Source organism: Apus apus, chromosome 4 (assembly GCF_020740795.1).
Source record: "Apus apus isolate bApuApu2 chromosome 4, bApuApu2.pri.cur, whole genome shotgun sequence".
NCBI classification, from domain to species: Eukaryota; Metazoa; Chordata; class Aves; order Apodiformes; family Apodidae; genus Apus; species Apus apus.
In genome coordinates, this window is record NC_067285.1 from 102,558,039 (window position 1) to 102,585,516 (window position 27,478).

General features: G+C 37.3%; 1 protein-coding gene and 1 long non-coding RNA gene across 5 annotated transcripts in view; one reads left to right on the forward strand and one right to left on the reverse strand.

Annotated features, from left to right (window-relative positions):
• Nucleotides 1–27,478, reverse strand: part of JAKMIP1 (janus kinase and microtubule interacting protein 1) — a 122,534-nt gene that overhangs the window by 46,817 nt on the left and 48,239 nt on the right. For all 4 annotated transcript variants that reach the window (XR_007889484.1, XR_007889483.1, XR_007889485.1 and 1 more), the window contains 6 exons: nucleotides 21,848–22,342; nucleotides 10,060–10,269; nucleotides 9,300–9,419; nucleotides 6,887–7,033; nucleotides 6,120–6,260; nucleotides 2,876–2,935 (listed from right to left, as the gene is read on the reverse strand). Coding sequence is in view for 1 of the 4 variants with exons in the window: in XM_051619567.1 (XP_051475527.1) it covers nucleotides 2,876–2,935; nucleotides 6,120–6,260; nucleotides 6,887–7,033; nucleotides 9,300–9,419; nucleotides 10,060–10,269; nucleotides 21,848–22,342 (1,173 nt within the window). In the remaining 3 variants the exon portion in view is untranslated. The remainder of the gene's footprint in view (nucleotides 1–2,875; nucleotides 2,936–6,119; nucleotides 6,261–6,886; nucleotides 7,034–9,299; nucleotides 9,420–10,059; nucleotides 10,270–21,847; nucleotides 22,343–27,478) is intronic.
• LOC127384745 (uncharacterized) lies at nucleotides 3,439–19,154 on the forward strand. The gene is made up of 2 exons (XR_007889487.1): nucleotides 3,439–3,653; nucleotides 17,916–19,154. It is a non-coding gene; the product is annotated as an uncharacterized LOC127384745 (long non-coding RNA).

Below are 27,478 nucleotides of genomic sequence, written 5' to 3' on the forward strand. Positions count from 1 at the left end.
CTAGTCCGAGCTTATCTGACCACATTCATGAAACCTAATTCTCATGCTGAAGAGCACCGACCTCCAGGGACATGTGCATCTTTTTCACTTTGTCAAGGGAAGTGGGACACAGCTGGAAACAGATCCAACTCCAACAGCCAAACTTGATAATTAATTGCATCAATACTAATTTTAAATTTAATAAATCTTAGAAAAGCAAACCAAAGATTTAAGCCAGTAATTTCTCCTTCTGAGAGGCTGGTCAGGACCAATTTAATTTCTTCTACTATTATATACAGGATATCTTCTGTATGATATAAAAATCTTGCACAGATCATAGACAGAAATACACATGCACTGTACATGTTTATATACAAAGCAACTCATCTTACACAGCCTTTAGTCCATGAAGAGAAACAGACAATTTCAGGACAAAACCTATACGGTCTATTTACATATATCTATTTCCAGAGGAGAACCTGATGACCTAATGTTACCACTTGGTCCAGAGATGTCTCTATCTGACCTTTGATAATGACATCTAACCAAGCAATTGCTGTTTTCATCTGGATTCCTGAGACAGACTGTAAAAACAGAGAGAATGAAGATGGTACAATCCCAGCAGCTCACCTGGGTAGGCAGCCTTTTCAGTACAGGTTGTTTAAACAAAAAACTGCTGGAAACGTGTGGGAAACACAGCTTCCTTTGAGGATTTTGATCTTCACAGGACCACACAAGGTGATCTTGAAGGAAACCAGCCTGTATGCCCAGGTTGGACTTTTAGAAGTTAATAGCCTGGGCAGCTCTCCAGCCACTCCTCCCCAAGCCTGTAGCGCTGCTGGGGGTTGTTGTGGCCAAATTGCAGGACCTGACATTTGGCCTTCTTGAAACTCATGCCACTGGCCTTGGCCACTGTCTAGATCCCTCTGCAGAGCATCCCTACCCTCAAGCAGATCAACACTCCCACCCAGCTTAATGTCATCTGCATGACACCTTACTGAGGGTGCACTCTATCCCTTCATTCAAGTCATCAGTAAAGATGTTAAAACAAGTGCAGCCCCAGCACTGAGCCCTGGGGAGCACCACTCATGACTGGCCACCAACTGGATTTATCTCCATTGAACACAACTCTTTGGACCCGGCCATCCAAGAAGTTTTTTATCCAGCAAAGTGTATGTACATTCAAGCCAAGAGCAGCCAGCTTCTCTAGGACAGTGATCCAGGAAACTGTGTCAAATGCCTAGCTGAAGTCAAGGTAGACAACATCCACAGGCCTTTCCTCATCCAATATGCAAGTCACCCTGCCATAGAATGAGTTGAGGTTAGTCAAACAGGACGTGCCCTTCATGAACCCATGCTGACTGGGCCTGATCACCTGGTGATTCTGCATGCACCACCAAAAGATACTCAGGATCATCTGCTCCATCAGCTTCCCTGGTACAGAAGTCAGACTAATAAGCTTGTAATTTCCCAGATCATCCTTCCATCCCTTCCTATATATGGGGGTTATGATGGTTGATTTCCAGTCTGTTGGTACCTCCCCAGTCAGCCAGGACTGCTGATAAATGATGGAAAGTGAGCATGCCCACCAGCTTCTTCAGCACTCTTGGGTGCTGAAATGAATAATTATGAAAGTTTTCAGATTATAGAAATTAGCATCACTAGTTTTCAGCTCCTAAAAATTTAAATTAGCTAGGTTTGTGGTTGTGGTTTTTTTTGTTAGGACTTTTACAATTTAGCAAAAGATCTTGCACAAGTACCTTAAAATCATATAAGGGCTAATAAGTGGAGAGGACTATAAAAATACAATATTAGGTATGTATACATATATTTAACTTCATGTCCTGTTTTAAAATTTGCTCTCAACACACAGGCTCCCAGGTATACTAGAAAAAAGAATGGTTTGGGGTTACTGTAAATAGATTTGGCATCTATCAGCCTTCCATTACATAATAGAAACATGTATGCAAGATGTATTGTTACTTCAGAATTTTTCTTTCTTCATACGTAAAAGACACATCATTATTCAAAGCACAATCTGAAGAAATTACTGCTGAAACAGAGAACCCCAAAGGATTAAGCTTTCATAATACAGGTATCACAGAATGCAGAGCAATAAAAAGCACCACCTGGAGGTCACCAGGAATATACTATGCAGAACACATTGTCAACAAGCACTCATTTATGACAAAATGTATCTTAAACTATCATATGGATTATAATAATCTCTCCACTCTCCACTTCCATTTTTTCCCCTTATATTCCATTCTCCTCCCCTCACATGCTCCAGGCCACTAATCTTCAATTTCACAAAAAGCATAATTCAGCAAAATGTATTACTTTAATCTCGTGTTACAATAAACACTAAAGGTAAACTCTGAAGCAAAACTCTTCTGGTTCTGCAACCTAAAATTTTTCTCTTGTAATTGAAATTCTAGAGTAAAACAGTTACTAGAGAAAAATAGGTAGAATCTTCTTGCTATTTATATATCACACATGGAAATATAATTTCAATAACGTCTCTAGCATGAGTTAGTTTTCAGTTGTGATTAGGCTGTAAGTTGGTACAACTAGTTTAAAGTATTTATTTTCTTTTAAAAGAACTGAACATTTTTCCTTTCAAATGGCAGTTGGTTGGAGCCATTGTATCTTTTGGACCTCAAGCCACCTGAATAGGCTAAAAGTATAATTATACTGTTCATTGAAAACAAAAGCCAAAATGACAACACAGTACAAAACTTGCAGCTCCTGAACTGTCCTAAGAAAAAGTTATTAAGCACTCACTAGAAAATAACAGGAGAACTAAATATAATTTTGCCATCAGTTTAATCAGAGCTCTAATTTCAGGCAGTATTTCAAACAACCAAAATGCATGGAAAACCAAAAGTCTGCTCACCTTTGGAGGCTTCAGACTTTTCCTCCTCTGCTTTTTAGACCGTAATAACCGTTCCCTTTCCTAGAAGGGGAGAGAACATTTTGGTATGCATTTCTTTTAAAATATGCATTTAGATATGTCTAGCTCAAAGAAATATCATTCAACTTTTCTTAAAGCCTATGGTAAAGCTAACTCAAAGACAATGTCTTTTTCCTTTTGAATGATGCTATGCTGATATAACACCACACTATACTGCAGCTTTATTCCTGCAGCAAACAAACCTTCAGCCATGTACTTGACACACTTGATGGGAAGCTGGCAAGAAAAGGCTTTGTTAAATACTGGGCACAGATTTCTGACAGTTCTTTTAACTCTTTTACCAAGAGCTCACTATGGAAACAGAACTCATGTTCTCACTCCAATGTTTCTTCATCCTAAAGAAACAGGTCAGTAGCTAAAAATTAGCCCAGCTTTGGTAATTCCAAGTCATTATATCAGTCATTCTCTGATATTCTACCATGCAAATACACTGTTACACAACTTGCCCTTGCGGGGCAAAAGTCTCAAATCCAAAGGCACTTTCATTTAGTCTGTGTCAACTTAGTATCTTTTTTCTATCGTGACCTTGGAACAAGATCATAATTAACTATGCCATAGTTTGAGAAAGTTATTACTGGAAAAATGCAAGGTTGATGAACATTCAAGCCCAAGAATACTGCCTTGAATTCAAATGAAGAAGAGGAGAAAGGGAAGGTAAAAAATGCAGAGAGGACAAGCAAGAAACCAACATATGAAGCAGGTGATCTGTCTCCTTGCCTTTTCTCTCATTCAGTTCTTAGCTCTGCATCTTTTTAGCAACACTTCTGTTTTTTAAAAGAATAATAGCAGTTTCAAGTGCATTTCCAGCAGTTATTGCTCACTGCATAGTATTATTCTATTCAGAGTTTTCTTCATAGTCAGTTTAGAAACTGGACAATTAAGAAGCTCCCAGTGGAAATTGCAATAAAAATATTCATCTTTATCAGCACGTTGTTCCAGGAACACAGTTTTAGAAAATACAAAATAATTCAGAAAGGTACAATAAATTATATATCACCTTTAATACATGTGCTTTTCAGAATAATGAAAAGTACGACTGCCAAGGTAGAATGGAGCAGGTATTTCAAGCTGCAGAATAAGTAATATATTAAGCTCAAGCAGAAAACACAAAGTTGAATTTTAGACAGTGTTGAAGAATCATGCTGCCTCCTCAGGTACCTGGTTAAGGAACAGTCCCTGCTTTAACCTGGGTCTCCCGTATCTAAAAAGCAGGTATCCAAGCAGTTGGAGAAAGTGGCTAGTCTCACTCTCTTCTCTTTCCTCTCATTTCAGTGCAGAATGAACAAACACTTTGAAAATCCCCCACTCCTTCCTGTTTCTATTCTTGTTTGTAAGAAGACTGCTTATTTTACTGTCTTAATAATACACTAACCAACCAGAAGAATAATAATGCCAATTAAAAATCACCACTTGCTGAACCATGAGCATCTTTTACATCTAAGGTTATCTTCACAGCTCTCCTTTTAAAAACTGACCAGAAAACCACTGCTACAGGAGAACTCAAACTTATATGTTTTTAACAGCATCAAACATACACTGAAAACAACAATAATAATTAACTCAGACAACCCTATTGCCTGTCATAACTGTGCATCATACTGGTCTCAGATGGAGGTAAGCTGATGACTTTTGTATTTATCAGGTATGTGACCTGTGGGTCATTTCTGATAATCATGATACATTTGTATTCCAGAGAAGTGTGGTTTGAGCCACAAAAGATAGCTGAAAAGCACGATGGAAGTGCAGGGCTCTGTATCAGAGGCAAAGCCACAATTAGTTTGTACTGCCAACCAAAGCAGTATCTTAGTTAACTTGTTAACTTATTTCTGACAGTGGAAAAGTATCTGGAAATAGGAAACAAAGAAAAAATGAAACCATATTTTTAAATATTTATTTTTTATGTTCACACTAAACACAAGCAAATACTAGCTGACCAAAGTCAGGATACAATGTATTTCCTCATATTACTGGCTGAGACAGTAAAAAAAGAGTCCTTTCACAGCCACGTTACACTGGCATACAAGTGAAGTTTTATCTGCCATATACTTCAAATTTAATGTCATGTCAAAGTCCCTGCCTGTACACTTGTATTTGGAAGGCAAAGCACCACTGCTCTGTGAATCAGACCCTACATCACAGTGACTGAGTAACATCCTACTGCTTGGAACACTGTGGCACTGGAGACTGCATGTTGACGTCAGTTTTTGGCACTGATTACAAAGAGAAATCCTGGGTCAAAATCTCAGAGGAACTGCCTAGAATAGAGACAACATTCCAGAATGCAATAACACATCTTATTGTTTTACCTTTTTGGATCTTCTGTTTTTATTTTTAATGTTGTATCCAAGGTTTAATTTTTTATTTAGACAGAATCTTAAATTCTTTTTATCATTTTGTAGTAGTCAGTAGTGCATTTGAGATGCTCTGGAATAGTCTGCCTGAGTTTCAGCTGTTGCTCCAGAGGGGAATAGTCTCTCAGAAATGATGTGTCATTTCTGCCAGCACCAGAAGAGTGCTTCATAAATTGTACCAAATAGCACTAGACAACTCTAACACAACTCAAAAGAGTCCTGAACAAACAGTGCAAATATCTATGAGCACCAGTTTAAGTGGTCTCCACAGTCAGAAGGTGGCAGTTGTGCAATTCTAATCTCAAACCACACTGCTACCTTTGGAAGAATCATGCATATTTCTCTGCATTTCTTACAAATACAGCTACTGTGGCCGTCTCAGTTAGAGGTGCTTAGTTAGGTGAAAGGAATGCCATCCTGCTTTGTGCCTTTCTTTTAGAACTTCCAGATCAGGGGAGTGGCTGGGTTTGCACCAGGGTCTACATCCAACACATTTCAGTCAGTAAGTTTTGAAATGTGTTCTTTCCTCCAAGTTCCTCAGTTGTTGACAGCCAATTTTTTACATAACGTGGATTGACTGATGCACTTTTTTTTTCCACTAGCATCTCATAATAGAAGAATGTTTTATAATACAGAGTTTCATACACATTCCAAAGCAATACATTCACTACCTGAGAAAAAACAAGAACCCTTCAATGCCATAAGAACTGTTTCATCATCACTACAACAACTGGAGTTAAAATATTGCTCTTGAATCTTTAGCTTGCCTACAGGTGTGTGTGCATGCACGTGTGTATACTAGTCATAAGCATTACCACTGTGAGATCATCAATAACATGCTGCTGTTCTTTGACTTGCAGTCTAAGGAATTCAATTTCTTGTTCCTCCCGTGTGCTGCTGAGATCATTCAAAGATGTGTGTCTCTTCAGTGCTGGTTGTGCAGATAACTTCTCCTTCTAAAAAAATTAAAATAAAATTGGAAAAAAAAAAAACCAAAACAATCTTAAATATTAAGAACACTTTAAAGTGTCTTGCTGGAAGAGGAGGAAAATTTTCATATGTGATGTAGTAATCAAGAATTCTTTGGATTCTTCAGTGCATACTGCACTACAACATAAGGCCTCTTGTAACAAAAAAAAAAAAGGGTCACACATTCTGTATGCCTCAGTGTTAATCTCATGCAAGACACCTTAAAACAGACTCTAAGAACATAGCTGGGGACAAAATAAGCAGACAGGTGAACTCAATGATCTAACATACAGAGCATTTTGCAGACACACTCACATTCAGTTCCAATTTCTAATCATAAAGGCAGCATTTATTAAAGTTGATTTTTTTCATACATTTCTATAGCCTCAAAATAAATTTTACTTATCTGTGATCCTTTCACTTAATCAGCATAAATTGATACAGCACAAAGAACATGCCACTCTGAATTTAGAGTCTGAATACTCAGTTGCATTGGCTGAATTTAAGACTCTTGAAATGTCTGTATTAGAGTAAAAGCCTCACAAGCACTTCCACCTCCAAGAAATTGTGTGCAATGTGTTCTTATAACAGGATGTCACAGATGATTACTTACCAATTCTGCATTTTCCCTTGATAGATTTTTTATTTTCTCTTCCATTCTCTGAATACTTTGCAGCATATCATCATTTTTTTTGCTCATTCTCTTATTTTTTTCTACCAAAGGCTTCAGCTGACTTTCTGTCTCCCGAGAACGTTTCAGCTGCAAATGGCAAAGGAACAAAGTTAGCAGTGCTTTAGTTTATTCTTGTAGGAAAGAAGAAATAAGTGTGTTTTCACTTGCCTTCTTCCTTCACTCAGAAAGTTCAGTTCATCTGATATAGAGTAATGCTGAATCAAGAACTACCAGAGTCCAAAGCAGTAAGAAATAGGATTTTTGTACAGTCTACAAAAACACTAGAACTGTTCACTGGATTTTGCTTTTGGAAAACACTTATGAAGACCCATAAAAGCATTTTATTTATAAATTAATCTTGTTGTATATAAGCTTCTTGTGAGCAACTAGGTCTCTAGGGGAGTCGTTTTCACTGTCCCTTAGTAGGAGCAAACTCTTCCTTCTCTACTTTAAAAACCCTATAACCAATGTGTAATTAGAGCAATGAGAATGTCAGCCAGAGGGCACAGATTCAATCTCAGCATTCTGCTGACATTTTCAAGCTGCTCAATTTTGTTCCTGTGGTTTTATGATGTTAGACAATTATGTGAAGCAAATTACTGTCTTTTCTTGCACTTGTGTATATATTCAACATTTCAGTGATTATTTTATTAATCCTTGAGTTGTTTGTAAAAAATCTGTTTTTTCTAAAAAAAAGATTTTTCAATCTATTGACCCTTAACCAGAAATGAGAAAAAAGATAATCTTTCTCCTGAGATATTTTCATGGAGTATTTTGTTTTCTGTTTCATTTTCAGGAGAAAATTTTTTTTCAAAGTGCTTAATTATACAAGCTTACTGATATTACAGGTTTTATAAATTATTTATTGTCTCACAATATGCCAAAACCTTCTCCACATCTTTTCCAAAATATATTTCTTATGCCTCTAGGTCAAGCATCAGGAAGAGCCTTTGACTGTGTCAGACATGCCCTCCACCTAGAGGGGCACTGAAGGGTAGATGCTGCAGTACTTCACCATTCTTCAAGGACGTTTTGAGTTACTTATGTCCACAGAAAAGATTAGGAGGCTGAATTATCTTGTCTTTATATAATGTAATCTTGAAATAAACATTTCAAGATGTTCTTGAGAGTATAGAGCAGAGAAAAGAAACTGTAGCAGTAAAAGTGGAGAAAAAAACCCCAAAACAATGAACATTCAGCACAAAGTAGGAAAAACACTGAACTGAACCCAGGCTAAAACACATGTTCTTGTTACACTAAAAAAACTTAAATTTTTAAAGAGGAATCAGTTTTATCATATAAAAGGGCAGATTAGACTATGTAGCTAATTAAAGAGGGAAAGTTTAAAGAAGAAGACATCATTATGTTCTCAATTCATACCATTTTACTCTAGCATGGTTCAATTGACTTCACTAATCTAGATTAGCCAAGATGTTGGACAAAAAAAATTCAAAAATTAGCTTGTCCAATAATCATTGAGATGCCATCACTAAATTAAGTCCTTTTATCATAAAACTAAGCCTTCAGATCACAACATGAAGGGCTAAGCCTGAAAAAGCAGGGAGGAAGATGTCAATGCTTCACTCACTCACAGGACTGGGACGTGTCAAGAGCACCCTCCCCTTCGGCCCTTGCCATACCTAACAGCATTATTTTCGTTAGACAAGGGGAAAAAGTTCATCTGATTAGAATGAAAAATATTTTCTTCTGCCACTATAAATAGGGCATAATAGGATATGTGTGAAAATTCTTATTGTTAAAACTCACCTCCCATTTCAGTCAATGGGAGTCTTCCCACTAACCTCTATAAAAGCAATGAAGTAGTGATGCAGGCTAATAAAATTCATTCTCAAAATTCTTGTCATAACTTTTCTAAGTTGCTTTCACTCTCCAAGGATAACTTCACCTACTTAACAGATTTCCCTTGATAAATGGCAGATTTTTCATCTCCAGCACGAGAAAGGTTTTTGAACACCTAGCTAGCATAAGCACATCACAAAAGCAATGTCAGGTTTCAAAAAAATTAATAGAGTAATTAAAGTGCATAGATTGTGTATGTTTTACACAGCATCATTACACAGTGCCACAGTCAAGCTACCAGTCAATTTGCTTACAATGACCCCAAAATAAATTTATAAAGCTCTATTTTTCTGGAACAAGACAGATTCCATTTATGTCATTTATGGTCACAGAGCAAATTTCTATATAAATCTCTGTTATATTTAGATTAAATCCATTGAGATCAACCAGGACTAATTTGTAAATTATTTATAACACTGACTTTCCAACATTAAATCTTTTACCATGAAGATGCCCTCCCAGTCACCATCTGCGTTATTACTAATTAATTTACCAGTTCATTTCTTTCATCTGCTAAGAGAGTATTTCTGTCTTCCAGCTTCCTTATTACAGCATTCAGTTCAGCGATTTTTAACTGAAATCTCCGCACATCTCGTTCATCCAAATGCTGCTCCTTTACATCAAAAACATATAGATTTATAAAATTACCTTCTAAAAAATATTTCACTATCCATTTATTTAATATCATGGTTTAGCAAGTGAACTGTGGAAATTTAAAATAGACTCTACATCAGTGTCTGGAAAAATTAATTTCATTAACTGAAACACTGAACAATAACATCCTGTGGAAATGCTACATGATATATTACATTAGAAGGGTCTGCTTGTGGGAAGTACATAAAGGTTTAATAAATTATTTTTAAAAAGCTAGATAAATAATATTACACCTATGACTGGTTACTTCTCACCAGGTTTTTACTATCAGCTATATATAAAAAAAACTCTAGTGCATAGGACACAAATTAAAATCACATGCTAAAGTTTTTGAAAATTGTAGTATCTATTTGCAATTGGGTAAAGAAATAAGTAGCTAAAAAAGTAATGGAGTTCACAGCTGAAGTTCACAATATAAATTCCAAAAGTTCTACATCTACATACTTTTTCAACATTCTTTGAAGTAGCACAGTGCAGTGCCAGGCCAGTTACCATGAATTAGTCCTTCCAGTATCATAAAAGTAACCACAAAACCACAGTGAACACCCAGGCAGCAATTATCCTCTGTTGTGCATTTGAAGAACACACAATTTTCTTACCGGGCTTCCCATCAGTTCGGTGATATCTCCCACTCCTGCAGGAAGCTCTCTCTTAGGACTGCTGTGGTATCGTTCTGCCTCCTTCACTTGGACAAGCTGTTCATCCAAAGCTTCTTTCTGAAGGAGCAGTTTCTGTGTATGGCCTGCCTGGACACCAAGGTCTTTCTCCAGAGCCAAAATCACTCTGTCTTTGCCTTTTATCTCATCCATCTAGAAAGAAAAAAAGCAAGAAGGAAGCTTCTGGAACATCTCCAAGTGTTCACTGCATGCATACCCACAAACTTGCAAAAAACAATGTTCTGTTTCTCTCAGGATTACACCAACATCCAAACTGTGCCAAACTGTTGCTAAAAAGAGGGTACAGCTCCTCTGAAGGCTTCTCCCCTCCCCTTAAAAAAGTTTCAGCCTTCACTTGATCATGAGTTTGTTCAGTGTGGTCTCAACTCAAAAGACAAACCAAAATAGATACCAACATACACTGAAACAAAATACATAGCTCCTGAAATCATCCACTTCATCTGAGGATACACACTTCTATAAGCAAAAGAAAAATCTCTGTTCACTATGCTTCAGAGAAACAAAGGGCTAGTACAAGATAAAACAACCCACCCTTTAAAACCGACCTGGAATTTGTTTCAAAGCTTGAGCCATACGCATTTGCCTCAGATTGAATCCCTCTTTACCAGTGAAAATCACATGTGGCCAATCTCTTCACAGACATTTAAAAATCAATAGCATATAAACACACACACACATTCAAACTTAAAATTTTCAGCATATCTACGTATTTCCAGTGCCCTTGCTATATGATTCAATGAGGACTAGTCTTTGTGTAGAAAGAAAAAAAAAAAAGCAAATGCAGATAGAACATTAGAATGAAGTATAGGAAGAAATATTTCTTAAACACCATCTCTGGTTACTGAACTGTGTTGTTCATACACCTCAGTACCAAATGAAGCATACTGCTAGCTGTGATCTATTGCAGCTCCCATAGGATTTGCCCACCACAGCATCAGTGTTAAGTTTGCTTTGGTAGTCCTACTAGAGGAAGTGACAATGTGCACCAGTTACTATAGAAACAGATTTCTTAACAAGAATGTTAACTATTAGAATATATTCATTAGAACTCTGCTGTATCTCCTTAAGTTTGCTGAATTGTTTTCCTGGCCAACATAAACCCATGGAATTTTGGAAATAAAACTATTGTAGTCTCATTTGAAAAAAATAAACTAAAATTAGGAACTTTTTAAATTATACTTTTGTTGTTTATCATAACCCTACAGCCATAGAACTCCTTTGTGTTAAGTTACACCACCAAAAAAAAGAAAAAAAAAAAAAAAGGAATTGTTGCACCTGAGTGCAATGAGACAAGCTGGCTAAACCAAGTCAAGTCATGATTGGTCAGATTTGAAGTGAATAAGCTGGACTCACTACTTCTATATTTCCACTGGAACTAATGGAGACTGGTTCTGACAGATTTCTTGATTTCTTCTTCCCTGACTTGGGAATGTCATTTGGTCTCAATTCATCCAGAACATAGGTATAATACTTCCCAGTATGTTAATTTGGATTTGCAAGAGTTTCAAGTATGACAAAAAGGAATTGCAGGGAAAGAATGCAGTTTTTATTAATGGAAGAACTTGCAACATGCAGGATTTCAGAGGGACTGTGCAGTGGGCAGCAATGACAAAAATTAAGCAGCTGCCTCATTCACTCAATACTATCTGTCATGAAGACTGATCTATCAGGGACCTCTTAGGAGGAAAAAATGCAGTGTAACTAAATACTGTGGACAAAGTTTCACTTTCAATTACACAGGTGGTCACACTGAACATCTATGTAATTGAGAAAGAAAATTGGCTGTGCATGGCATACATTTAACAAGGAAGAACCAAGGTTACATAGGCATTCTTGATTTTAGTTGTCCAGTTAGCAGCACTATTCATGCTCATATTCTCACAACTCAAAGGGTAAATGGAATGACATAGGTATTGAAGTTGGAAAAGCAAGTAACAATCTCCATAGAGATTGCTACTTGCTGAACTGCAGCAGAACAGATTTTTCGAAACAGATGTGACCAGTGAAAACATGCCCATGTCATCATTCTTTACATACACTTCATAGAACAAAGCATATAAGCTCACACACATTAGAAAGAAATGCCATGATAGAGCATGGCTTTGGAGAGAGAAAAACTTTCAGAAAAAAAGAAACACCCTGTGTTTCAGTCAAATAGAAAAATCTTTGAGACACTGGTATTAACTCAGAATAGCAGTATAATAATAATAACTGCACATCCTTTTTTCTTTTACTTTTCTTTTTTAGTTACAAGTAGACACTTGAGAATCTGTTACTCATGTAAACATACGCATGTGTGTGCACACAAAAACACTGAGAACTGCAACAACATTTTTTTATAAGCATAAACTAGCAGAAATAAGAATTTCTAAGCAACTAACGTGTTAAAAGCTGATAAAGATTAATAGAACTGCAAGAGTGATGCCTCTACCATAAGTTCTGTTTCAGAAGCCTGGGGCACCATACAATTCTTTCCTCAAGAGGACAGTTAGTCCTTTGATTTCTCCAGTGTAACTGCATCAACATAGTGCCTCAATTTTCTTAAATCGATCCCAAAGCCTGACCCAAAGATTCATCATCTTTCTTCAGACTTGCATACTACAGAGCAAATTTATTCATCTTCTCTGTCTGCTTTCTTGACAGAGGATAGAAATCACTCCACAGAGGGGAAAAAAAAAAAGGATGAGAGATATTTTACATGGATGCCACATCTCCCTCAGTGGGAGAGATGGCAAGTCAGGGGGCAGACAGGTGAAGAAAGAGGAGGAATAAGGCTAGGAAAAGGAGAGACATAGTTTAGGTTTAAACCAAACATAAACTGACAGTTAGGGAAGAAAGGTCAACCACTCCCCAAAGACTTCAGCTTAGGCTTAGCCCTACATATTCTAATAGTTGGAAAAGCTCACATAAAATCTACTCTTTTGTCAAATTCTAGCCACATTTTGTTACACAATGAAAAAAAGTTGACAGCAAAAAGGAACACAGCCTTATGTAATTAAGGCTTTTATTCGGATAAGGGGAGGAGTAGCTTCCATTAGGTAAATGAAAATCAACCTGGATTAATCTGGGTTCCCCGCTGCTTGCTACTTTGATCAAATATATGCTGTGGAAGCAACACTCATAGCCAAGATTTTCTAGGAATCCACGCTTTCTAAAAGAGAAGGAACATTTTTTTATTAAACCAAGTGAAAGCTTTGGACAAAAACAAGCTTTCAGATACAGAAGCCCTTCAGTGGATTAAGTTTTATGCTTAAAAGTCTGTCAAGTCTTCCACCTAGGTAAGTTTGCTTTTCCCATAAATGGTTTGGTCTCTCTCAATATATATACATATGATTGTACAGTATACAAATGCGTGTGTGTGTGTATATATATATATACACCCACATACACGCACACACACCTTCTCAGATTTTTCCAATTGTCATTTATGATTACTGTAGACAAGGTGAATGTCACTGGCTTTTATGATATTAAGTGAAGTAACAATTAGAGGTCCCCTCATGACCTCTGAAGTGTAAAGGTTTAACCCTGTATTCTTACTACAATGATCATTCACCAGACAGCATCCAGAATTTACTTTACCATGCATAGTGTTTCTTCCTTTTTCATGCTTTCAATATCTGTTTCCTGTCACTAAGGAGCCATCCCCAAACTACTCATCATTTACATATATAAAATAGTAATCTCCCAGGTACAATTTGATTACATCTAATGATCCTTTTTGCTACCAGCTCTAAAAGCCATCCACACAGGTAGACTTTTACCTGAGTTCTTGAATCATGCCTTAGTCATTGCAGCATTCTCCTTTCTGACCTTAAATGTAGTCCTCCCCTCTCACCATCCAATGTGAATACTTCTGTTAATGAAGCTTTTTTCACAAAACTCTCATCTCTGGATCCTCTAAGGTGTTTTTCTTTTTACTACATTAAACAACAGCAACAACACCACAAACCACTCTCATTGTCAAAGACATTCCCAGCCTAACTGGAGTCTGTTCATCCCTTATCTAATATTAGGGTGCTATGTCCCTTCCCTAGTATCAGCTTGTCCTATTTGAAGTCATGCATTTTCACGTCTTCTCTCATGCCACTGTTCCTACATGAAGGGATGCTCCACAAATATTATTTTTGTTCCCTGACTGACCCTCCTCAAATACCACTTCTTTCTGTCCTTCCCACAACACCTCTAAAATACAGAAGGAAAGTATGAAAAAACTGTAAATACTTAGAAATTACACTGTTGAGATCACAATCTATTGTCTAGTCATCAAACAGAATACCTGAACTAACAGATTCCTAAGAACCTAAGACACAGGAAGCACATTATAGAAATCTAGGAGTTTCTCTATTGGAAGTGATGCAGGTATGTCAAGGCCAGCACTGAGCTGAAGATAATAAACCTGGATGGATCACATCTCACTTGATGATTCATGACAGGACTCTGAGCAAGTAGATGCCCTTTCAACATGCTCCTCAACCCCTCAAAACACTATTTTGCATGATTTTAAAGCATTTTAGAATAACCACATTTCTTTATGCAATTAATCATGGTACAATTCAGTATGAAAAGTCTTAATACAAAGACAATGGAAAAACATGACGTTAGCACACATTTTGAGTTACATGCTTTGAGAAGAAAAGTAGCAGAAATACACTCCAAAAGAGGATTTTAAATAAAACAGGATCATCCATAAGCAGCCATGGAAGGAAATTACTGATAAAGCACCTTTGTTTAGCATAAGCAACTCTGGAGCTTTTGGTTAAAATCACAGCTTTCTAAAAGTATCATTTCTTAATTAAGGGGTTTCGTGCTGTGAATTGTTAGGTGCTGAACACAGCAATTACCTGCATCATATCAATGAAGAGCTAGCATTTATAGCCTCTCTCAAAATTACACGGTTTCCTAAGTACAGGTATCTAACCACCTCCTAGTAGCTAAGAGAAATTATCAGAAATAAGTGTTTTAATAATATTTATCAAACATGAAAGAGAACCAAGCCAGCCACTGGAAAAAGCATCCCCCAGCCAATTATCCCACACTTCAATAGCTACAGTGAAAAAAAGGCAGAGACTTCTGGGGGAACTTTAGCCTCTCACGAAGTTGAAAGAGAAATTCCCAGGGATTTAAAAGCAAGATCTATCAGAGCAGTGACATACTCAGTTTTCAAAGTGGAAAAAGCCAGCTGCTGCACTGCCAAGTGCAAGACCTTCCTCTTCACCCATCCTTATCGAAGTTAGCTCCTAGCCAACTGCAGAACAAAATTCTGCAGTGCTTTTCTCCCAAAGAAATTTAATTAATTAATCCTTATACCAAACACTTGACACTGAAAAGAAGGATATGTTGACTGAAGGATTGCTAGTTACTAGAAAAACAAACAAAAAAGAGATGCTACTCAAATAAACAGTTAAGCATAGAACTAAATTGAATGAACACATTTTACATTTATAAAGGGACACAAAGACCTAACAATGATATCCCAAGCTGGAAACCAATCTGGAGGGAGGAATGAAAATATTCCTGCATTGTACATAGCATTCTCTACACCTGCCATGACTACCCATTAAGAGGAAGAAAACATGTCAGCCATCCAGTGCAGGAGTAAGGGTCATAAACACAGATAGATGCGACATTATTAATTTAATGTGTAATTTTTCTAAACCAACAGTCAATATTTTATTCCAATAGCTTTTCCCACATATTTTTTTAAGTGTGTAAATCGTATAGGGAAGGCATATATTAAAAGTTTCTATAAAATATATAAGAAACACCATATAAGCAGACAATTCCAGAACTTACTGACAGGTTTCTTGCATCTTTCTCCAAAGCACTTCACATTCCTGTAGCTGACTCCAGCCTCTACTACTGGGTATCTCCTGCTACCTATTACAAGTGTTCATTGACAGAGCTATAAGGAACAAGCAGCCAAAAAGATGAAAAACGTAGAAGAACTAAATAATCCAAATTACAGGAGTTTGTGTCCAGGTGCCACATCATAGATAAATTCTGCTGTGGTTTTAATATTGTTTCATATTTTGAAAAGAGATACAGAAGTCAGATTTGTGACCTATGTACCATAACACAATCCTTAGAAAATACTAAGAATAAACACAAAATGCTGAGCCTGCACTGTAACAAACTTTCATTAGATCTGCTTGATTCAGGAAAAAACAAGCCCCCAGTGGAACGCTGCCCTGTTAGCTCTTGAGAGGACAGGCATAAATCTTCAGAGGATGGAAAGCAAAGTATTATTTGCAGGTCTAAAATACTGGAGGTGGTGGAAAGGCCTTTGCTGGAGATTAGCCTTGGAATGCAGCTGAAACATGCTTCTCAAACAGATGGCAAAATCCAGAGAAGCAGCCTACAATTTGATATCAGCAGCTGTGTGTGACACCCGTGGGTTTAAGAGGCTGATAAGAAACATGCTACAGCAGGCTCTAACCAACCTTGTACGACTACACACACTCAAACGATTCAAAACTCAGCTTTCCAGTCTCAAAATTCAAGATTTTGATCAGGAAACAAAAATCACACATATACGCCACTGCAGAAGTGAAGTCAAGCCATGCCCCATCCTTCTTCTCAGGGCAGCAAAGGATCATGGAGGGCCTCTGCCAGCTGTCCCTCTGCACCAGAATTTTCGGAGACAAAAGATCTCTTCATTTCCCCCACTGCTGAATGTAACCTAAACATTCAGATTTCATGGCCTTAAAATGGCAATATCCTTGTTATTAGAATACATAAGAGAGTGAATGTTACTAGAAAACAGTTCCCTCCACTGCAAAGAATGTAGCTTTTGGATTTTAGTGGAGTATTTTGTTAGTGCTACTTTTCACGTTTTACCAAAAAAATAATTGCTGAATCTCTTGGAAGACAAAATAATTTTATTTGGTCATCTACATTTTATCCCTAAAAACTGAAGGAAATAGCACATTTTAACAACTTTCTAAACTACTTAGATGAAGAAATGGAATGTACCATCCCCAAATATGTGGATGATATCAAATTGAGGGAGCTGTTACTACACTAGAAGACAGGAAGACCATTCAGAGGGACTCAGACGTATTGGAGAAATGAATCAAAAAAGCCTCAAAAAGTTTCCTGAAGACAGATACAACGTCCTGCCCCTGGGAGTGTTTAAATTCCTGCAACAGAAAAGCCTGGACACCAATTGAAGCTGGCATTTCTGCAAGGGAGAGAAGGAAAAAAGAAAAGAAAAAAAAAAAATGAGAGACTTCAGTCTCCTGGAACTCAAGTTGGATATGGGTCAGTGGTGAGAGCTTGAAATGATTGAAGTTAATTTGATCCTGAACCAAATCAATAGGAGTGTAGCCAGGACAGAGAAGTGATACATCCTTTTATTAAGCAGTTGTGAAACCACACCAGGAGCAGCACAGACAGTTTTGCTCTCCTCGCCTCCCCCTCCCCTCCACCCCCCAGCACAAATGAAAGACATTAACAAACTGGCACAAGCACCATAAAACTGGAGGAAGGCCAGTAAGAGCACTAAGGGGCTGCAGCATACAGCATTCAAGGAATGGGTGAGGGAGCTGGCCTTGCTCTTCCAGCCAAAGGGAAGACTGTGGGATGCACGATAAGTGCCAAGACCTGTTCAGCTATCTAACGGGAACACAGGGATGAGCAAGGCAGTCATTTCTCAGAGGTGCACAGCAGAAGGACAAAGGTACCAATCACAGGTTACAGAAAGAGGAAACAGACATTTCGCAATCACTAGGCATCAGGGCAGATTGTCACAGAAACTGTCTTCTCCGTCTTCAAAGGTTTTCAAATCAGCCTGGAGATGCTCAGAGCAACATGATCCAACTTACAAGGCAGCTCCGCTTCAAGCAGGACATCGGACAGGATGACCTTGAGAGGACCTTCACCATCAACATTTTTCCATAACTGTATGATACTCCAGTTCCCACATGAAACACTATGCTAAGTATACACTATGGACTTGCACATTAAGAGCTGTGAAGGGTTAGAAAATACAAACATGTGAAGGATTTGAGTTGAAATTTGCTTTTGTCCTGAACAGGAAAAATCTAATTCTTAATTCTGAAAAGATGACACCTTCAGTCTTTCAGGAGCCTTCACTTAAATAATGAGATTCAGTGTTATACACAACTGAAATAATATTTTTTTTAAGTCACTATATAAATAGTACATAAATGTATGAAATAAGAGGGCTTTTCCCTTGAACAGAATTTTGAGTGAAATTCCCTTGATTTTTACCATTAAAAACTACTTAATCTATTAGTTTGAATTATAATCTTCCAGGTCCTACATTACGTACTCTTGACAAACACCAAACAGAAGAGTTCTACATTAGAATGAGTTTTGAATTTAAGTAGATAATTTGGACTAAGGAGAATAAGGGCACAAATAGTGCATCAATCTTCACAAAACATGGCTGATCAGGAACTTGGAAAAATTGCATTTAAAACAAATTTATTTTTCTTTGATTCTATTAACAGCAAAAGGATTATTCTCTTTTTCTTGCAAGTATGAATCTGCAGCAATGTCACATTTCTTTTTAGACAACTTTTATGAGATTATTTGATTATATCATTGAATTGAGCAAAAAATGTGGTGTACTATGTGCCCTCTTAAATACAGATCTCAGTGTATATTAATCAAATCAGAGTATCTTACAGTGATTTTGTGGTTAAGAAAACTGGGGCTATTTTACATAAAAGTGAAATAAGTATTTCAATTCATTTTAATCCAAGCTGTTTAGGAATATTTAAGAAGACCATATGTGCAAAGATTTTATCAAGGTAGAATCACATTTATCTGTAAAACAGGTGAAAGTTTTGGTGTTAAAGACGTTTCCAATAGAGGAAATTATACTTATTAGAACTCTGCACCACAAAATACAGGATGCAAGTGTCATTTGTTTATTCCAAATTTTAAACATCATGCATATATTAACAGTGTCTGACAAAATAAACAGGTTCCTTCTTATTCAAGAAAAACTATAAATTAATAAATCAGTGATAACATAATTCAACAGACTTTCAGTGCCTGGGTTTTTTGTACATATTTTCCATGGTAATCACTTTATAGTGTCCATCTTACACCTGCAAAAAGAGTACCTAGAAAAATGAGCCTCACAGAGTAAGGGCCTTCTTAAAAACAGTGATCTTCGTACAATACAAGTACAGCTATTTATGCACACAATGTAAATGTATCCACATATTCATAGACAATGGATTTTGCTTTGTTCCTTTCTCATGACTTTTTTTTTACAGGAAGCCAAAACAATGCAAGAGTTTATTCAAATTCAGCACAGGTATTTAAATAAATGGTAAACATATTTATATTATTGTTGTTTGTTTCAGCTTAAATAGCTATATAAAATACATCTGCACAACTGACCTGTGATCTAAAATGCAAATAAATCAACCAAGTCTGACAAGATAATCAGACACTGAATCCTGAATTACTCTATCTGAATTTGAATTACCCTATGAGCAGCACATTTAGGCCCTTGATACCAAAGATGCTGATTTCTTAATAGTGCCATAAAACACAGCACACATACAAAAAAGCACATTAATTGAAGCTCAGTAATAGAACTGAGCTAATATTAATAACACTGACTGCCACATCCTTGTCATTTCATCCCACCAGGGTAGGAACTAAATCAACCGAGTAACCCAAATCTGCAGCTGATATGGGTAATCTGAAATTGTAGGCAAGCATACTATGCACTAACTAAAATGGGGAGGAGAGGAGGGAGGGGAATATCCTGATGATCTGATTCTGTAATCCCACTTGCTCTCCCAGAGGAAGAGAACAGTAACTAGGAGCTCTGCAGTATTTTTTACCTCGACCCAGATTTAAAGAGTGCACTATGCAATAAAAAAATGCTTAAATATGCTATGAATCTCTAGAAGAAACACTTCACTTTCATAAAAACAACATATAATTTAATGAAAAAATTGGAATTCATTATATGAATGGAGTCAAGGCACTACAAGGCAACATCAGTCTCCAGATATTTTTTCCCTATACTTCCCCTGAGGGGAGAGAAGAAGATGTGAACACTGCCAGTGAAAGTCCCCAAGATTGACACCAGGCTTCCTCTGGGGCTGGGAGAGGGTAACAGGAGTTACGTGCACATTCTCCCAACACAGTCACCTTTTTAGATGCACAGAAGCCCAGTAAGGCTCCAATTATAATTTTGAATTAATTCTTCATATTGCAGCAGGCTGAAAGCATCCACTCTTGAAATAGAAAAGTGGCTCCTTTATGATAAGCCCCAGAGATAACGGCATAGATGTGTTTACTGGGGCAATCTGGGAAAGGAGAATTTATGGTGCTTCACCTCCCTACTTCCTGGTTTGGAGAAGGTTAAATTCAACCAGAAACTGTTCTCTAAATACAAAAAAACCCAAAACAAACCAAAACCAAAACACACAAAAAAACCCACAAAAAAAACCACAAGCAACTTTCTCTCCTCTTTAAGACATTTTAAAATTAACTGTAGTTTGTAGACAGAATTTTAAATTACTAGTTATATGGAGGAAAATGTGAAAGAAACAATGCTTACAGAAACCTCATGTTATCATCTTTGCAGTGGTCTTTAATTAACCAAGGAAATGATACCCCTGAGAAATTATTAACCTCCAGTTTATTTAAAGCATAAACATTAACTGCATTATAAGCTCTCCACCATCATTAAACACATAGTACACATTTTTAGCTTGCCCTCACCATCATTTTTCCCAAGGAATGCAAGAAATAAAGAGAAGACACGAAGCTATACAATATTTTTCTTAAGACAACTGATGTTTCATTCCACTTGAAGTCTGTACTAATCGATATATGATAACAATTATGCTTATAATAGTTCTAGATTTATTTGCATAGCTATTGTACTGCTAGTTCAGACAGGTTAAGAACCAGATATACACATGGAAAATACCATGGTATGAAACAGAACTTTTGTTTTATGATGAACTCTCTAAATGTACTACTGTGAACAACCCATCTTAGATTCTTCACATTTTGCAAAGCTGCACAATATGAAATATTTGGGGCAGCCATTTTTTGGAAATATTGTCTGTTTTTTTATTTTATACAAACAGCATAGTTTGCCATCTGTGCTGAAGTCCTAGGGTTTACAAAGTGTGAAAAAAGCCTGCTGTCTTAGGCCCTAACTTTTCTGCTGCAATAGAAAAAGCACAGAAATTTTTAAAAATACCGAAGGGCAGCAATGCTAGAAATCAAATGATGGACAATGACACAGAAGAAGCAAAGATGTCTTGGTTCAGCATATTTGGTTCCTCTAATATAAAATAAAAGCTCTCTAAAAAGTTAATTTTGCCATTTCACAAAGGTGTTCTTGCATTGTCAAATGAGAAATGCTGACTGTTTTGATAATGGGACTTAGTAAGTTGAGCAGGTGGGAAAGAGAAAACCTCTTTCTTTGATCTGTTGAGAAAATTTGTCCTAGAAAGTCTTGGCTCACTTATACTCCATTTCATCAGCCATAAAGCTTTGGATTGAGTTGGGCTAGCCAGGGGAGTCAAGGTTCATCTATGCCGTAAGGAAGAGAAAGCAGCCAAAATATTGGCCTACTGTAATAACCAGCACTGATGAAAGATGCCATTTCAAAAGAACAGCTTGATATTTTGGGGCACATACAGCAATATACTAAAACCTGCTATAAATTGAAATAAGTATTTCTTAAAGAACTTACCAGCCTGCGGATCTCTCTCTCACTTTCCCGCTTTATTCTATTGATTTCATCCTGATGGGACTGATAAGCCATGCGCAGGTCAGCAGCCTTCATTTTATCTGCTTGCATAATATTGTTCAAAGCTTCTTCAAGCTGCTTTTTGCCAGATTTCAGCTCCAAGATCTCCTGTTGCAGCTTCATCCTCTCAACGTCGAAGGCCTTGCGAGCCTCCTCCTTCGTCTCACTCAGCAGGGCTGTCTTCACTTTGTCAGCTGCCCCGTCCCGCAGGACATTGACTGTCGACTGCAAACGCTGGATTTCACCATCTTTGATCTTCACCATTCTCGCTACCTCCTGCTCATGCTGCCGGATCAGTAGCTCTCTGACACTCTGAAGTTCCTTCGTTTTCTCCTCATGGAGCTTGGCTTTCAGTTCAGAAACATAGGCAGTGTGCTTGTGCTGCTCCTGCTCCCTTTCTTGCTTAACCTCTTGGATTTTCTCTCTCAATTTACCCACCTGGAACATTCATACAAAACATTGATTAACAACTGCTACCACACTTTTAGAAGTCTTCATGAGAGCTTTTCCTAGAACATCATTAAAAACTCATCCTGAATATTCACAAGGATAGCATATCTGATGCTTCTCTCTCTAGTAAACAACTGGAGAATCAGGGTAAGAGAAAGGCCCAGGGATCTGCTGTGGAGCTGTGCTACTAGCAACTAGTTGGGTAATAAAATAAAACTGAGTGGCATCCATTCTAGTTCGCTCCTTATCTCCTCCACCAATCACCCCAGACCACTCTCATCCATAACCCCTCTACTGCACCCTACAGGCAGATGCAAACCAATCAAACAGAAAGAAAAGAGTTTGCATTTATGCTGGGAAGGAAATACTAGCAAACCTTCTAGTATTTGCAGTATAAAACTCCGTGGATGCTCACAGTGACTTAGATATCCACACACATTCAATTAATTCAACCAAGCAGCTCTACCCCTGTTTTACAGACAGGGTTCTCAGACAGGCACAGACTTACCTAATTTACACACATATTTCCTAATTCACACATATATTGTCTTTAGTATGTAAGTCCCAAATTTCTACACCAGAATCCACTACTTGACCTAAGATACTTTCTCCTTATCAGGAGAAAGGAACTTTCCTTGAAGAAATACAGAGAAAGATGCTCTCACCAACAGGCTGTTCTTGTCAGTAGGAACAATGGGAATAAAAGCCAAATTAAAGGAGCAGGGGGAAGAGGAAAAAAAACCCAACATTTATTTTTTACTTCTTAATTTCTTTGCTACTTTAATGGACTAGTCCTTACTACAAAAAGCCAAAAGAATTGGCCTTCTGAAAAATTAAGTCTATTAAAGAGACTTTAAACCAGACACCCCAAAACTGAGGCTCATCACAGTCCCCAGACGCTTCAGAAAATACAGGCCAGTGACTCTAAGGGTCGTAGGGGGAGTAGGGGAAAGGTCTTATAGCCTATTATAGTAATACCCGCTGTGATGAAACCTCATTATAAAATGATGTTCAGCAGGCTGCATGGAAAGCAATGCTTTTTCCCAGTGGGATTACATATCAATTTAGAAGAAAGGAAAGGAAAAAAAAGAAGTCTTTTATTCTCTGTTATAGCACACCAGCAAGGCTAGAATGTATTTCATCGTGCTTAACATCAGTAACATCTTTCTACTATCCCTGCCACAGCGACTGCCACAGTAAGGGCTCTACACGTGTACTTCTCATTTAAAGCAAAGTCGGAGACTGAGATTTCAAAGACTTGTGTTTTACCCTTGAGTGGCAATACAAACACACATACCAAGGAGTGCTTCGTGGTAAGAAGAGACTACTGAGCATTAGGATGTTAGTCACTGCCACGATATTCCCAGACAGCTTGAATCTGTGCTATACAAAGCTGGGATATGTAGTCACACAATGCCTTTAATTTATGCTGAACTAAGCCAGAACTGCATTTTATCTCATATTAGTACAAAAAGGACAGGAGATCTCTGCTAATATTCAGACTATCCTTTACTATGAAGGTATAATTAAAACAAATCACTTTTTGCATGGTGCTAGATTCTACAGTCATAACAAAAGTAAAGGGTTAATTTAAATCAATAATACTAACTCAGAAAAGGCCCAGAAACTTTCATTACTTCTTTTAATGAAAACAGGTTGCATCTAAACAGGCACATTTGTGTGTTTGCTTTAGGAAAATGGGATGTCTTAACTCAAAAGCCTCAGATACAACTCACCCAATGAATTCAATACTACTACTTCAAGTAAGTGTGACAATAAAAGGAGAGTGACATGTTCCTCATCAAAACCATAGCACTGCCAGTAGGATTTCCAGTGTTAACTTCACCTGCAGGGACAGCAAACTTTCCCTATGCAGAAGGTGTTACGATCGTTTTATTTTCAACAATAACTTTGAGAATACACCAACTCAGACTTACCCTAGATTAAAATAAATAAATAGATAGACAGACAGACAGATAAAGGAAACCGGCTGGAGCAGGAGAAGAAGAAAAGGTATCTACATTTTCATGTCCTTCCTGCACTCCCTCCATCCTTCTGTCCTGCACACTATTCAGATCTGTACATGTCTGGTGGCTTCCAGAGCAACTGACTGAATAAAAATAGTAGTGTGGCATTTTCCCATATGCCTACGTCTCCATTTCAAAATAAATCTAAACTTTAAAGCAATTTGTCTTTTTTTAAATTCAGAACTCTTTTCATTTATGTTTTTTGAATTAAGAAAGCTGCTCTGTTCATAGGCAGAACACGAAGCATAACCAAGAAATTAAGCCAATAAGGAACTAAAGTCAGGCAGCATACGACAGCGCCAATAAAACTGGTATTTTCTGCCTTGCTAAATTAAATCACGAGTGCTGAGCAGAGGGTATGGATCACCTCCCTCCACCTGTTGCCAACACTCCTCTGAATGCAGCCCAGGATACCTTTAGCCTTCCTTGCCACAAGCACACGCAGATAACCTGTGTTCAAATACATTATTTTCACCACTGCAAACAGCAGATTCACACACTCTTGTTTAACTCCACAGGGATTCTCCCATCACTAGAAAGGTTCTCTAATACTTTTTTACATTCAAAAGCAGAGTCACATAGTCTAACATGAATGGAATAGAAAGGACATTCAGTAGCACTTCTTTACGCTTTTTTTTAAATTGAAGTGATCATCTAAGTAAAAGACACAAAATAAAAAAAGAAAACAGTTGGCAAATTATCTATCATACTGTGCTACTAAAAATGGCTTCACTGAATTGCAGCAACATCTACAGCAATACCCTGAATTTTCTTCCCTGCAATGGAGTAGAGCAATTTCAAGGTCTTATTAGGACAGAAAGGATCAAAATCAACAGCTGTATTTAGAGTTCTTCCATACATACTGGCCATAACTCTTTTCCATATGACTTTTTTAATTCCTGGTAAATAAAGCTGTTTTGACAGTATGACATGTTATGCCTTTTCTTCTTTTTTTCTTTTTTCTTGTTAATTTAGTATACTGGAAACAGCTGGGGTTTTTCTACTTAAAAGGAATCACTGTTACACACAGATTCAGCATCTGACATCAAAGCTCAAAAGAAAACCCCACAGAGAAATCTGGGAAAAGCATTGAGGACTTACAAAACAACCTATAAAATTGTGAGGTGATACAGTGGCAAGTGAGCTGAAAGATCTCTTTTACCCTAACTCCTAGATGTGTTATGATCTCAACTCTGTAAATATACCATCACAAGCAGAATATGGATATTTAAATGAAATTGCAGAACATGGTGAAGATTAAGTGATAGCACCAGACTGCAAGGGTCAGTTAGAATGAGTATACTTTCTATGCTCTGCCAATCTTTTTTTGTTACTTGATACCCACATTTTTTATGTCTTCCAACCAAATGTTTTCATCAGCAGAGAAAGAGTGGTATGTGAGCTTGTGTTCAGTTCATGGATTTCCTTCTCCAGGCTCTCCATTGATGGCAGTAAACCCAGGAGGACAGGCTATATACCAACAGGTTGCCCAAGCACATCAAACAAGTGTTCCCAAAACAGTAGGTAGTAAAAGGGAACCAAGGGAGGGTCACAGCTTTTCCTTCACCCCTATAGCAACATAAATGAATCCAGCTGCTCATACACCAGAGGCCCAAAACAAGATCCACAACTATGCATATTCAAAGATCTGCAGATCATCACATAAGCATGGAGTAGGACAATTTTACAGGAGAAATTTCTTTAAATGGCTCAAGAATAAATGAAACAAAATGAACCAGGAAAATACGCACGAAGCTTTGGATGTCTCATGGGTAAAATTTTCTTTCAAAGAAGGCCATATCTTGCAAGCAGAAGAATGTTAAAACTAATTTCCATTCATGATGTCTCTCATCAATTATAAGGTTTCTCCTCAGATAAATCTTTAATATAGGCATATATGTGATGGACAAAATAGTTTAGGAGATGTAAATTAAATGAATTGGCCCCACAAGAGTATGTCACATTTCCTACTACAGTTTATGACCCACAGGCCACAGAGCTGTCTCTCTAGCAGCTTTACTATATTCCCTTCTACCTCTGTGCCAAGAAAGCCACTTAATTTATTCAGAATTCTCTAGGCACAGTGTTTTTACATTTCTGATACTAAGTGGAAATTTCTGTTGGTTTTGTTACCAATTTTTAAGCTACAGTCTAAAGAGAAAAAATCTCTATGGCTTTAATTTACTCCTTTTGTCAGTCAGGGCATCCTATACAACTGCTGCATGGACAGAACAGGCTGATGCACTGATGGTGGAAAATGAACTACAATGCCCAATCCTAGTTAAATTATTTCAAGCAAACACCACAGAAAATGTGGGGAAGAAGCTGAATACCTCTTCCCCCCCATCCTCCTAGGAACATGCTCCAACATGCTGCAGAATCTAGTATGGACTGCACTATGCATTTAGTAGGATCTTGGAGCACTCTGTGATTTCCTCTTTCAAGTTCACCTACACATGATGTGTGAGAGCCCTCACACTTCCCTGCACATGTATGCGCACAAGACACAGATGTCTCCTAGAGCAACCTCAGTAGTCCAAGTATGAAATTCTCAACCTGTAGAAAGATGAACACATAACCAAAGTGCAGGAACTCTTACCACACTGGGTATAGATAAACAAGCAGAGTAGTTATAGAAAGTGTACCTACACCTGTCATGGTATTCTAGCTACAATTTATTCTTAACTGAATCAGAGCTAAACTTGATACTGGTACAGGTACAGCATTAAACTCAGAAGCATATCAGGGCTAAACTCTTCTTAGGTTCACATAATCTTCTTGTAGACTTTTTTAGAATCTGAGTAATTTAGACACTCAAAATTAATTCACTTTTCCATCCAAAGCATAAGATTACTTTACAATAATTTGTTCTTTTCAATGCAAAAAAAAAAAAAGTTATAATAAAATTCACATCTGTATGTCTACATAAAAAGTGATACAGAACAAAATAGAAGATAGAACTAAATAACTAAAAAGAAAAATTTATTAATGTAAATGTGATGTACCATCAGGTAACAAGTCTCCTAAACAGAAGCACCAGGGCACTAAAAATTACAGTGAAATAATACAATTTATCAGCTGGTAGATTCTATTTTAG